Here is a 13,405-nt window from a genome sequence, read left to right on the forward strand (position 1 = left end):
CCTAGCAAGATGCACCGCATGTTTGACATAACCTCGAAGCAGCATTTTGTCTCCACAGCTGTCATCACTCCCCGTAACGTGGCCGAGGCTCAAGCCATCGTCAAGCTTTATAACAAGTTTGAGATTCCCCTTTGGCCATTCTCTACTGGCCGAAATGTTGGGTATGGTGGTGCTGCTCCCCGTATACCAGGCTCGATTAGTCTTAATCTTGGCAAACATATAAACAAGATCTTGAAGGTTAATGTTGATGGTGCATATGCTCTGGTTGAACCTGGAGTTACATATGCAGATCTTTATCAGTCCTTGGTGGATAACAACCTTGGTAATAAAGTGTGAATTGATGTTCCTAATCTTAGCCGCGGATCCGTGCTTAGAAACACTACAGAGAGGGGAGTTGGCTATACTCCGTATAATAAGTCATCTTCATCGTTATACCGACCAAGTAGTGACGGCCTGTAGGTAATCACTTTATGATGCACTACGGCATGGAAGGTAAGAGCTCTGATACAGCTACCTCATTGCAAGGGATGCTTATGACTAACTGTCTAAAGTTATATTTCCCACGGCACACTAGTCTGTACGGGAATGGGTGCTTTGCCAAACCCATATGCGGATCTAAACGCCCCTCTACACGAGCAAGAGCCCAACTCGGCGTGGCAACTGTTTAATTACGGCTTCGGTCCCTATAACGACGGCATCTTTATGCAATCGTCTCTTAGTATTGTTATCAAAATGGGTATCTGGCTTATGGTGAACCCTGGCGGGTATTAGTTATACTTAATTACTATTCCTAAAGATAAGGATCCTTATTAGGCCATTGAGATCATTCGACCGCTTCAGACTTCAATGGTGCTCCAAAATATTCCCACTGTCAGACATTTACTTTTAGATGCAGCTGTTATAGTATAAGCCCAGCTTAACCACTAGAACACAGCTAACAATAGCTACAGGGATCTTAAGACAAGTACACGACTTCGAAAAAGCCACTTAATGATAAGAAACTCAATAACATCTCAGAAAAGTTTAACCTAGGCCGCTGGAATTTCTATGGGGCGCTTTATGGCCCTGAACCTATTCGGAAGGTTATATGGGAAGTTATCAAGGGTGCTTTCTCAGCCATCCCCAGGGCCAAGTTTTACATCCCGGAGGATATGCCTAATAATGTTATTTTGCAGACCAGAGATCTTACCCTCCAGGGAATTCCCACCATAACTAAGCTTAAATAGATATAAGTTCTGCATCTTACTCGATATCATTTTTGACATATTAACCGCATTTCAATAGCAACTAGCTGCCCAATAGAACTCACCTATTCTTCTCCCCTATCGCCAAAGTCATAGGCGACGACGCAGTCACTTAGTATACCTTGACCTGCAAGGGTTGCAAAGAAGCAGGTTTCGACTTTATCAGAATATTTATCATAGGAATAAGGGAGATGCATCACATAGTATATCTTATTTTTAACCATCTCGATCTAGAGCCATGCCATCGAGCACATGCCCTCATTAGTCAGTTAATCGACGATACGGTAAAGAAGGGCTGGGGCAAGTATCGCACTTATTTGGTATTAATAGATCAGATTGCGCAGACTTATAACTTTAATAATAATACGCAGATGCATCTTAATATAATAATTAAGAATATATTAGACCCTAATGGAATTTTAGCGCCTAATACGAATAGGTTATGGCTAAGCGGCTATAATGCAAAGGACTTTACTATAAGTCCACAGCGCTCTATAAAGCTATAGCAGGGTAATAGTTTAGATTCTTAAGCGAAGAAGTGAGGTTAAATATAACAGTCTTGGTCTTAGTAAATGCTTTTAAAGTATACTTTACCCCTTTTCTGCTGGTGCCACATTTAGTGGAGAGCAGGTTAAATCTTGGCTCGGGTTGTCTCCTTGGCCAGTTGTGCATGGAACTGCTTAGTTAGTTACCTAATCGCCAAGTCCAACAGAACATCCTCGCTTCCACCAGGAATCCTGGCCCAAGGCACTTCTCGATAAATCTCTATATCGTCGTGTCAGCTCTCTGTCGGTATAAAAGCATGTGCTGAATAGCTTACTCTCCGCAATCTCGCCCTTGCCCGTACGCGTAGAACCGTTGCCGCCGAACAATAGAACAGCGCATCTCGCACACTCGTCAAGAACAATGCCAGCGTTGGCTTTGCACAGAGCGGTCAGACTACCGAGTTCTTGGTCTGCTGTTTCCTTAGGCATCTTGGAGAGCTGGTATGCGAATGATTCTACCCAGGACCATTGCGCTTCCAGGATTGCACCACATTTAGCCAGTCGGTGACGTACCACGGGTTGTTCCATGAGAGTCTTGACAAAGTCAGCTGTGAATCACATCCACTCCATCTTCTAAACCCACCTTGTTGAATGCCTTGCGCTGAAGACAATAAGCGAAGGCGCTGCTCAGGGCAACTCAAGCCTGACAGGTAACACCAACAGAGATGAACATACGCTCGTGGTTAAAGTTGTACATGATGTACTTCATGCCCTCGTTCTCACGCCCGATCAGGTTTTCCGGTCGGACTCTCACATCATCAAGTTCGATAAAGGAAGTTCCAGCCACAATCTGCCCCGCAATTTTAAGTCGTCTCCTTGTCACGCCAGGATGGTCCTTGAGCGGGACTAAGATTAAAGAAATGCCTTTTCCTCCAGAGTTTTCCCCACCAGTTCGGACTGCCATGCTAGCATAGTCTGCCATCATTCCATTAGTAATCCACTTTTTGGTCCCGTTAATGATTTATTCGTTGCCACTCAGAGTAGCCGTCGTGGTGATGTTGGCGACGTCAGAGCTAGCACTAGAGATGAGATCAGTAAAGCTCTCATTCAGTGATATCTTGAACCCACTCTGGCTCCGTAATAGCAATACAGATTCTCTTTCGCTCGACTAAGAGATCTAGGAGAAATCTTTCTTGTAGCTGAGGCTCTGCATAATGCAACAGAGGGGGGATACCAAAAGCAACGCCAGTGGTGATAGAGCCAGGTAGTACAGCAAGGCCGGAGCGGCTCATCTAGTGTTCAATACAGTCAGCATCGCGATTGATAATGCACCCGTGTGGTGCCATATCTCATCTGCATATATCATCGTATGCAAAGTGTCCCATTCCTCCACAGGTACCTGGCCGGGCATGTGAGTTATGCCTAGCTTTCGAAGCCATTCTACAGGTAAAGGCGCTGGCAAAGACGCCAGGATAAAGTTACCCTTTGCAATGACCTCGAATAGGTTGGATGGCACCTCCTCTGCTGATTCCCAGTTCAGGGCAGTTTGGAGTTGGTTTTGGAGATAGCAAGAGTTTTACAACAGTTAGAAGGTATGTTTAATGAATTATAAGCTTGCATATATAAACAGTATTCCAAGGTTTCCAACCTCAGCGGCGGGCTTTTCTTATTGAGGAAACATGCCTCGGCATAACTATCTGGACTACCCTAAGCAAGCCGAGGCTGATTTTCGAATTTTCCTACCCACTCCAGTGTCTCATTCCGGGTCTGATTAACATGGACGTGCCGACCGTCAAAGCTTGGACCAGGACTGAGAGTCATTTCAATTAATTGCTGGCATTAAGAAGCCAGCCGCTTCCGCTCCTTTCATGTGCGAGAGTTAGATTCTTCAGCGGCGACACGTTTCTTCGACTCATCGACACCTTGACAGCTGCGAGTGGATGCCTCTTTGGCGTGTCTTGATGTTGATGTATATTCTTATGCCAGCTTGCGCATGCAACCACAGGACCGAAGGGTAGTCCATTGCCGGAGCGACCGTCGCCGTAAAGAGCTGCCTGGCCGTACGTGGGTGATATCCTTATAGTTTAAATGGCGTTTTAGCATTTGTCAGTGTCTCGAATCCAATAAATAGTGGATGTCCACTAATACCCGCTGGACGCTGACTCAATAATACGTTCTTAGTAAAAGGCATTCTGTGACCCAAATTAAAGGCCAGTGCATTATAAGCTGGCTCTAACACTGCTGAAGTTAGCGGGCTAGTTAACATTCTTAATGATAGTATAGGCACTAACTTGGATTCATAGTGTCAGGAATGGTGCCATTGCACAGCCACTTAGGAATGGGTTTCTCTTTTGAATCCAGTGCAGTGTGTAGCTCGAGGGCCGCCTTAACACGCGCACCAACGTCCGTGGATCTCCACACGTCCATACCTTGGATACGCAGCGTCTCGGCGATGTGAGAGATGGATGAGATGCCAAAGCTGGTGTGGGCAAAATCTCGGCAGGTCTCCTGCGTGATGCCGCTAATTGGGAAGGTTTTTTGATTGTGCCAGAATTTGATAATCTCCGCGGTGGTATTGATCCCACCACGGCCTTGCACGGGATACTTCCCATCAGAAGTCAGGTAGATGTACGCGGGAACCCGGCCGGAGAACAACTCCAAGGACTTTTCGTACAGAGCTGCATCTTCAAGGAAGACGGCAGCCCCTATGGTAGACTCAATCATCACTACGAGCGTCAGCAGATCCGCTAGTGACAGTAATACAGAAGAAGTGGACCTACCTAGTTCCCAGTTTCCATTCTTCTGCGGGGCGCCGTCCTCGATGATGGGGATGTAGGCGTGTCGTAGCATGTCAGAGAAAGTCTTGATACTCTTCTTGGACCAGTGTTCATAGCTCGAGCGCATGATTTCACCGGCACGTACCCAATTAGCGGCCGACCAGGCCGCCTGCAGTGGTGCGTTGCTGTTGTTGTGACCTTGGATCGTGCTAGACCAGGCATCCATATAATGGATGGATTTCTCAGCATAGTGCTTGTCCTTCGTGATCCACCATGCCAATGCGTTCATGTATGCCGCCATGGAGTCCTCGCGCTCCTGATAACACCCAATGTTGGGCGTCGATGTCGGTCCGCACTGGACCGTCTCATATGGCTCGGCCGTTCGCGTAGGCGAGATGTACGACATGTTAAGCATGGAATCCAATGCCTCCGTCCAAGGATTCTCCCTAGCCTCGATCCTCTTGGCAATGTGATCGAGCTGTGGCCCGGAAACGAAAACTCCTGGATGAACCCATGTCTTGGGCGCGTTGGTTGGAATGGGAAAATAAGGAGTCGCTTTACTATCACTTGCCGCATATACAGATTTAAGGGCAGAGGAAGCTTCCAAACCAAGCATCAGGAATTGGAGCTTCATCCTGTCAGTGAAATTAGTAATAATTTAGCTTGGTAGATATACAACACTACTGCTAATTATAATAAATATTATAGCTCTAGTAGCTGTTTTATACCGCATCGTGTTGAAAGTGCCTGAGGCACCTAACTACCTAACAGTTTCCACCAATAATATTTTAGTAAGATACAAACTTTCCACTAATTAGAGTCGCATACCTACTTCCTGCACACCCCACTTCCTACGCATTATCCTTACTAAAATTTACTGATAAGTATTTATTAACTAAATACAGCTTAAAGTCTTATATATACTAATTACTAATAAAATAAAATAATTATTTATACACTATTAAAAATAAATATAAATATAAATATAAATTTTATATTTTTCTAGTAATTCTTAGAAGTCTATTTAAGCTAATAGAAATTAATAAAAACTATGTATTTTGGTAGGAAAAGTGCGCAGGCAGTAGGGGTGCGCAGGAAGTAGGTACGAGACTCTAGCTAGTCCCCTCTGTTCTGCTCGCTCACTCCTCAGTTCCAGGTAAAAGGTTTAATGTTATAACTTCTTGTTGTATCCTATATGTTCCAGTGGCTGGCTGGAGGATTGATTTGTTCCTAAATCTTTCTTTTCTTTTTCTTCCCGGGTGTCAACCGGCCGGTTTCAAACGAATTGGCGCCTTGATCGTGGGTTTCCATCCAGCAGTAACAAACTCAGCATTGTATTTAGTTAGATGAACTATTTCGTAGCAAGACTTGAAATTCACTTGATGTACGAGCTAAATGAACGTTTCCACCACCAAACTGTCTGCCAGCCCCGGTTCCTGGCATTCATTAAAATTGTGATTGAGTCCTACCCTGCATTGATTTCACGGGGAACGGATGACTTGTAGCTCCACACTGACGCGGCGATGGGACCGTCATTTTGCTCGGACAGGTGCCGGTGATCTGTCCCTCTGGCCGTTTCGGGATGCCGAAGTGTATTCGGCATTCCTTGAACTTACCTCGGTAAGTACCATTCAGGTTGCCCGGTTTCTCTGTACACTCACGCAGTGCTTTCGGTTGCTTCCCACGGGCTATAAGTAGACTCTGAACTGCCTCAGCCTTTCTGGCCTTCATCGCAGTCTTTTGTTACAACTATCAGCCTTTCCAATCATGGTCAGTCCTCGTTTCCTAATCAAAACTGTCGAAGCATACGGCCAGATCTGAGACTGACGCAGCAATCATCATCCCAGAGCAACTCAGCACATTCTGTCGTTATTATTGGCGCAGGCCCCGTCGTACTTTTCACTGCGCTGCTCCTTGCGAAATCGGGCATCAAGGTCTCAGTCTACGAGACGAGAAGTGGGATAGATACGTCTCCCAGAGCTGTGGCGTGCGTCATCATCTCTCGGTTTCTCTTCACCTATAATTAACTGACGGTCTGCGCAGGTATTTCCCTGCAGTGCTGGAGGAGTTTTCCAAAGTTGGAGCGCTTGAAGCCGTTGTCACAGCTGGAGAGAAGAACAATGAGGGTTGCTACTGGAGGGATAAGGATGGAAACATCATTTATGGACTTGAGCCGCCCAGGGATGATTCCCACTTTGTTGTAATGCTATCTCAGCCCGAACTTTGCCAAGTAATTTTGGAAGCCATCGAGGTAACCGGGAATGCTCGGGTCCATTTTAGGCATACGTTCCAACGCCTGCAGCAAGGTAATAGGTTTGTTGATTATTGGATCAAAAACGAAAATGATGGCAGTGAGACTAAAAGTCGGTGTTTATACCTTGTGGGCGCAGATGGCGGCCGAAGCACCATTAGGCGCAGTCTAGGCGTCCAACTCGAAGGCCACACCTGGGAAGATATGCTGTTCGTCGCTGTCAACTTTCAGTACCACCTTGGAAACCATGGGTGGAAGGGTGCGAATTTCATCATCGACCCTGAGGAATGGTGTATCATTGTCAAGCGAGGCAAAGGGTCGAGCTGGCGGATGGCGACCGGGATCAGGAAGGATTCAGCCAGCAAGGTTAATACTCTGGATGAAGCCACCATCAAACGGATCAAGGACAGACTAGCTCATCTACTCCCTGGAGACACAAGCACAATCGAATATGAGGCGATGGCACCCTATATTGTCCATCAGCGATGCGCTACTGAATTCGTGCAGGGAAATGTCATCTTGGCTAGAGACGCCGCTCACGTACGTATAAATCGCATATTGAACACCTTGTCTTGCCCAACCTGCTAACAGCAGACATTGTTGAACAATCCTGTCGGTGGCCTTGGTTTGACCACCGGTCTTCTTGATGCTGCACACCTCGGCGTATCCCTACGCCGGATCCTAAACGAGGGTGCCAGCACGGAATTGCCCGATGTTTACAACAACGCCAGGCGGAGAGTCTTCCGTGAACGCACGGATCCAATTTCGACGGCGAACTTTTTTAGACTGATGTCTGACAAGCCGGAAGATAACAAGAAAAGGGCAGAGTTCTTCAAAAGGCTTCATGACCCGAATGACTTTAGCTTCAAGCTTCAAGGCGGTCTCCCGGACTTTGCCTTGACGACCACCTCCAACACCAAGTTTGACACATACCTTTAGGAAACTTGGTTTATTTCTGTCACAAGGATCGAGGACTAGACCATTGAAAAGCTCAAGCATGAGTACAAAACTGTCCATGCTGGAATGACGAAAAAAGGCAAAGAGCAAGGCTCTCCGTTGCGTCGTTACATACAGCTGTCGAATTCCGACTTGACGATGCCAGATGCACACCAACCTCACTGGGACTATGTAACGTGCCTTACTTTTCCCAACCTATTCGTAACCCATGCCGGATTCCAGGATCCTGGATATCGAGCCAGGGCTGGTGCACAAATCTTTTGCCGGCTAGACCAGCAAGGCTGTCTCGCTAAACAAGTGGCCAAGTACTCCAAGAGCATACATGATCAAGATTATCAGAACTATGTCATTCGTGCCTTGGCATTCCATGATAGACGAGCTGATATCGACGAGTATTCCCGGGAGTGGCTCGCCAAACGGGGTAAGAGCCAGTCCAAAATCGCCGCGGCTGGCGAGAATGTCTTGAAATATATTTCCTAATTTAACTTTTAACCTTTTTCACTTATAATATAATAGCTATATTACCTTAATAAATATTATATAAAATAGCTTATAATTGTATAATGATAATTATTAAATAATTAGCTATAATTTTAATTTAATTATTAAACTTATCTTAAAGATAATTAATAGAAAAAAAATTAAAGAAATTTTGATAATAATTTATAAGAATAAATAAAGTAAAATTAGTAAGAAAGCAGTAACTTAAACTAGGTTAAAGTTATTTCGTAGCTTAATACGGTGCTCCGGTTGCTTCACATTGTGGAGTCTTGAGGTCACCATCAGTGGCGTCTCTTATTATTAGTCCAAAAATGGTAAGCCGGGAACCTCGGCCTCATCGAATTGACAACCTTCCGCCAGACACTTGATGCGGGGTAGCTATTTCCTCTACAGCCCAAAGACCTTACATATAGAAGGAACAATCATAAGATTCCTTTGGCATTATCATTTTCGAAGTCACCTCACTCTTCTTCCACAAGTTCGGATCATATCGTCTCCCAGCTGTCATGAAGTCCGTCGTATTCAAAGGAGTCAAGCAAGTGGCTCTTGAAGATCGGCCGAAACCCACAATTCAAGACCCAACCGATATCGTTGTAAAGGTTAAGTACACAGCTTTGTGTGGAAGGTTTGAACAAAATTTCAAAACGATACAGTTTATCACGTACTTACTTCTCATAGCGAACTTCATGTCTTTCGCGGCCACCAACCTTCCGGAACCGGCTTCATCATGGGCCATGAATTCACGGGCGTCGTCGATGAAGTTGGCTCTGCTATCACCAAACTCCAACCCGGGGATGCGATCGTAAGCCCTTTCACCGTGAGCTGCGGAGAGTGCTTCTTTTGCAAACATGGGTTCTCGTCACGATGTGACAAAAGTCTTCTCTTTGGCACTGTTCCTCTTGATGGAGCGCAGGCTGAGTATGTGAGAATTCCGTATGCTGAAAGTACTGTCGTAAAGGCTCCTGAGGAGATTGACGACCTGAAACTATGCCTGATGGCAGATATCTTCCCAACCGGCTGTTATGCTGCATCTAATGGTCTGAAGGATTTGGGTAAAGAGCAAGTGGAGGATAGTATCGTTGTTCTGATCGGTTGCGGACCAGTGGGCATATGTGCGCTCATCGCCGCGTTGGAGTATAAGCCCAAGGCTATTCTCGCAGTTGACGGTATCGAGTCTAGACTATCACTTGCCAAGAGTCTTGGTGCCGAACCATGGAATTACCTCACCCAGAAAGATGATCTGGAAAAGCGAGTCAAGGAATTAAGTGACGGTCGTGGCGCTGATGTGATCATTGAGGTTGTTGGACATAGCTCAGCTCTAGATATGGGCTTCAAGCTTCTTCGACCCTGGGGCATCATCTCTAGTGTCGGTGTTCACAATGGGGAGATTCCGTGGACTGGCAATCAGGCTTACGGGAAGAACCTGACTATTAAGATGGGCAGATGTCCGGTCAGGAGTAAGTTCATGTCGCGGGCGCTGGGAGTCACTTTCTGACTGTTATCCTTAGGCATCTTTGAAAACTCTCTGAAGCTGCTGGCAAAGAAGCAGCATCTCCTAGAGTAAGTGGCTATGCAAGTCAATATGACTAAACTAACCTGTCCAGTTTCATGACCGCGACGGTAATGCCGTTGAGTAATGCTCTTGAAGGCTACGAGCTTTTCGACTCGATGAAAGTCCAAAAGGTCATATTTGACGCGGAGAAATAAGAGATGTATCAAGGACCAAGTGTATCAAAGTCTTGCTCAGCTTGCTAGCTTATGACAGGTAGTCAACCTTGAAATACTAGCCTCTGATTGCGTCTCGTGCACACGTAACTACAATACTTCAATCAGTGCCGGTTAACCGGTTCTGCCTATTGCGATCCTCGCCGATTAGCTGAAATTGAGGTTGAATGAATGTTTCACAAATTGCAAGTGGGGTTCCAACGACAAGGCTGTACCAACTGCGGTAACAATACATTAGCATATCGTGCGTGGAGCTTCGGATTGTGGAGGCTCTAAACTTGATTATCAATTGCCGTATGAGTATGGCGGAGTGGGAACATTGTCTGGGTCAAAGTGCATTGGCAATCCTCGTCTTGGAGGAAGTGGCACTAACCCTCAATGCCCTTGGACTGGTCACCATGCTCCCTCTCGTTGCGACCCTAATGACTGTGGAGGCTTTTAAGAACTTTGAGAGGGTCAATATCACTTGCTTATAGCTTGGCGCGGCATCCGGGAAGTCGAGTCTTAGGGACTACTAGTGTCAGATAATTGGCAATTACTGCTGCGTATACAACTATCAAATCACGCATCGCTGAATTATATGTTTATTCTAACATGGTGTTAGATATTACTACTATTCAATGTTTTACATGGATGAGTAGGTATAGCACAGCGGGCCAGCTCGGGTATCCATATAGTCCTTCACCACAGGCTCTACATCAGCTAGACGCATAACAGGCATTCTATCGTTGATCTCGGCAGTGTTCCACTTGTTGGGATCGTTAAAGCCAGTATAGTCAGCCAGACGAGTGGCGTTGCGACCTTGCCACTAAAGAACAATCAGTAAATATAAAACTTAGAGGGAAGTAGGAGTATCTTACCTTGGCCCAGACTCGGTCGACGTTAGCGTGGTGAAGAAAGAAGAGGGGCTCGTTGGGTGAAGTCGCAGGGCCCATATCACCGAAGATGATGCTGTGAACTATTGTCATGTTAATATTTTCAAACCGAAAGGGCGTGGAGATGACGTACTCTGAGCATGAGGCAAGCCCTCAAGCATATCAGCCATGGAGTGATAGTTGTCAAAGCTATAGATGGTATCCATGACCCGAGAGTTGTAGGCAGTAGCCTGCATATCACCAAGGATCTGGTTACCATCCTCATCCTTGCCAAGACCACCGTTGAACTCGCGGGTGAAGCAGTGAAGACGGTTACCAGGAGTGTTCATGTCAGGCCACCCCATAGCCAAAGTAAGATTCGTGTTGGCAAAAGGTCCATCGACGACACAGCGCTTGAAGCCAGGAACATCACTGCCAGTGAGTTTCGCATCACCACCAAATCCAGTCTTGGGGTCAAAGAGCGGAGAATTGACGACGTCGTTCTTATCAGCGTCAATCGTCCAGTCCCAGTATGGCTGAACGCCCTTGTAGTCGCACTCATCGCGAAGCATATCCTCGTGAAGCTGGACATACCAACGATGCCAGGGGAGGAAGTTCGCAACAAAGTGGATGTCCGTGTTGAGACTGAAGTGGGTATAGACGAGATCGTCCATGCGTGTTGTGACATCGTCGACATCCTTGTATGCCTTTTTGGGGAGGTTGCGAAGACAGACTGCAGCGCGGAGATATTCTGTCTTTTCGGCGCTGGTGAGTTCGCGCCATTCTTTGCGAACGACGGGGTCGGAGCATGAGCCTTCTGCGCGGGCTACGGGGCTGGCGATGGATAGGGCGGCGAGAGCCAGGCTGGCGAGGAATGAGTGGGCAAGCATTTTGTGTAAAGCGAATGTGTTGGAACGAATGACTGATTGGGGTAACGAAGGACGAGCTTGGCTGGTAGACTGAACTGCTCGGAGGACTGACAGTAACTTAAATAGCAATCAGCTGCGAGGCTCGTCCCCTGTAATGGTGTATCATGGGTTATTCTCCTTTCCGGAGCTACCGTTTAGCGGCATCTGAGAATACCGGCATGCGGGAGATGCCGTCCACTAAGAAAAGAAGTTACCGAGGAAGTGGAGCAAAAACCGTTGAGCCGGTTGCAAGTATCCGTAAATACGAACTTTAACGTCTTCGGTCATCTCCTCCTTCTAGAAGCCAAGAGCGATTCCAGTTGTCGCTAAGAATTAGAATTGGCGGATTTTCCACCAAATGCAACACGGTGAAACCCTTAGCGGATTCTTTGACCCACGTTAAAATCTTTTTATAGCGACTGAGATCGAGGACAGGGGAGACGACGGGATGCCACGCCACGTTGGGACTAGTCAGGGCACACGGGCCATAGGGTAAGTTCATGCAATTGTCATTGCCAAGACATTAAAGGGTGAGTTCATCTGAAATCCCGTATAGAACTGTCAATCGGATCTAGGGAGATTCAAGGGGATTTTTGATTAGATGTGACTGGGAGGCGTTCATTGATCAGTGCCCATACACCGAGGCTGAATGTCAATAGGCAGACTGCTGAGTTGTCAGCCAACGGATAGTCAGGCTGCAGGCGGGGTTTAGCTGATTGTCAGCCCAACCCTCTCGGAAGCAAAGCCTTCTCACGATCTGAGTTCACCGAGCAACTAATCCCTTGAGCTTAAAATCACGACCTACCCATCATGAAGTCCTGGTTTCTCGCCCCTGACTTCACCTTCACTCCCGACGGACCCCTCCAGCTTGGCGCTGTCATCCCTCATCCCAGTCGTCCGACCCAGACCCTTGCATCACCCCGCACCGACTCAATCACGCTTCCCGAAGTGCAAACTCTGATCGAGACGAACCATTCTCACTCAAATGATGTCACGCGAACCGCTGGGGTTAATCTCTTTGCCAAGTTTGTAGAGCTTGCTTCTGCTTCTATCGGCTATGAGACTAGTCGTCGCAATGCTCTTGAGTATGGAACTATAGATCATGAAGTTCGGTCTTTAGTGGCTCCATTTACGAAGGAGTTTCTGCAGAGTATCGTCGATACCGAGGCTGTTAGAGAGCATATCCACTCTGGCTTTCTTGGAAAGCGAACCGTTTACTTCGTTTCCGGGCTCAGGGTTACCAATTCCCCGTTTACAGTGATGGAAGAGAAAGGAAGTGGACATAATACCTCACTGTCAGCTTCAGGCCCAGCAGGCCCTGTTCCCGTCGAGGTCGGTGCTGGTATGTCTGGTGGAAAAGAGAGCTCGAAGACGGATTCTTACGAGACTGCTCCGGGCATCATCTTTGCCTATCGCCTTCACGCGATTCGCGTTCGAGGCAGCGGCAGCGTTAGCTCGGAGATGTTTTCGCACCGCAAGCTTTTCATGTCCGATAGACCCGAGTCCGATCCTTTCGAAGTCATTGATGTCACGGCAGAAGTACTGAAGGCGGATAAAGAAGAGGATGAGGCGCCTAAGTACGAGATGGAAGATCTTGGAGATGGGGAGTACTGTCTTGTAGCAAAGTCATAGAGTTGCGCCTCTTTCCCCCGATCACTAGTCTCGAATAAGGCACGAATGCTGAAAGTGTCTTTTTCGTCTTC

At 46.9% G+C, this 13,405-nt stretch overlaps 6 protein-coding genes across 6 annotated transcripts; 4 read left to right on the forward strand and 2 right to left on the reverse strand.

Moving 5' to 3' along the window:
- Nucleotides 1-9: 9 nt before the first annotated feature.
- Nucleotides 10-1,226, forward strand: FOIG_15342 (uncharacterized protein; the record flags this gene model as incomplete). The annotated part of the gene is made up of 5 exons (XM_031216697.1): nt 10-322; nt 386-455; nt 552-764; nt 951-964; nt 1,018-1,226. The coding sequence occupies 5 exons, from the start codon at nt 10-12 to the stop codon at nt 1,224-1,226; spliced, it is 819 nt and encodes a 272-aa protein (XP_031053530.1).
- Nucleotides 1,227-1,932: 706 nt separating this feature from the next.
- FOIG_15343 (uncharacterized protein) lies at nt 1,933-5,140 on the reverse strand (the record flags this gene model as incomplete). Its single annotated transcript, XM_031216698.1, has 9 exons — nt 1,933-2,009; nt 2,065-2,323; nt 2,373-2,390; nt 2,451-2,704; nt 2,765-2,808; nt 2,858-3,021; nt 3,903-3,967; nt 4,021-4,455; nt 4,510-5,140. The coding sequence occupies 9 exons, from the start codon at nt 5,138-5,140 to the stop codon at nt 1,933-1,935; spliced, it is 1,947 nt and encodes a 648-aa protein (XP_031053531.1).
- Nucleotides 5,141-6,273: 1,133 nt separating this feature from the next.
- Nucleotides 6,274-7,696, forward strand: FOIG_15344 (uncharacterized protein; the record flags this gene model as incomplete). Its single annotated transcript, XM_031216699.1, has 4 exons — nt 6,274-6,276; nt 6,339-6,493; nt 6,550-7,297; nt 7,349-7,696. The coding sequence occupies 4 exons, from the start codon at nt 6,274-6,276 to the stop codon at nt 7,694-7,696; spliced, it is 1,254 nt and encodes a 417-aa protein (XP_031053532.1).
- An 869-nt stretch (nt 7,697-8,565) lies between these two features.
- On the forward strand, nt 8,566-10,085 carry FOIG_15345 (uncharacterized protein). The gene is made up of 4 exons (XM_031216700.1): nt 8,566-8,840; nt 8,894-9,672; nt 9,724-9,775; nt 9,820-10,085. Exons 1-4 carry the CDS (start codon nt 8,722-8,724, stop codon nt 9,920-9,922), a joined length of 1,053 nt encoding a protein of 350 aa, XP_031053533.1. The 5' UTR covers nt 8,566-8,721; the 3' UTR covers nt 9,923-10,085.
- Nucleotides 10,086-10,522: 437 nt separating this feature from the next.
- On the reverse strand, nt 10,523-11,731 carry FOIG_15346 (uncharacterized protein). Its single transcript, XM_031216701.1, has 3 exons — nt 10,949-11,731; nt 10,801-10,898; nt 10,523-10,748 (listed from the first exon to the last, which is right to left on the reverse strand). Exons 1-3 carry the CDS (start codon nt 11,682-11,684, stop codon nt 10,566-10,568), a joined length of 1,017 nt encoding a protein of 338 aa, XP_031053534.1. The 5' UTR covers nt 11,685-11,731; the 3' UTR covers nt 10,523-10,565.
- Nucleotides 11,732-12,307: 576 nt separating this feature from the next.
- On the forward strand, nt 12,308-13,334 carry FOIG_15347 (uncharacterized protein; the record flags this gene model as incomplete). The annotated part of the gene is made up of 1 exon (XM_031216702.1): nt 12,308-13,334. Exon 1 carries the CDS (start codon nt 12,513-12,515, stop codon nt 13,332-13,334), a length of 822 nt encoding a protein of 273 aa, XP_031053535.1. The 5' UTR covers nt 12,308-12,512.
- Nucleotides 13,335-13,405: the final 71 nt, after the last annotated feature.

The sequence above is a fragment of the Fusarium odoratissimum genome (genome assembly GCF_000260195.1).
Source record: "Fusarium odoratissimum NRRL 54006 unplaced genomic scaffold supercont1.51, whole genome shotgun sequence".
In the NCBI taxonomy this organism is placed as follows: Eukaryota; Fungi; Ascomycota; class Sordariomycetes; order Hypocreales; family Nectriaceae; genus Fusarium; species Fusarium odoratissimum.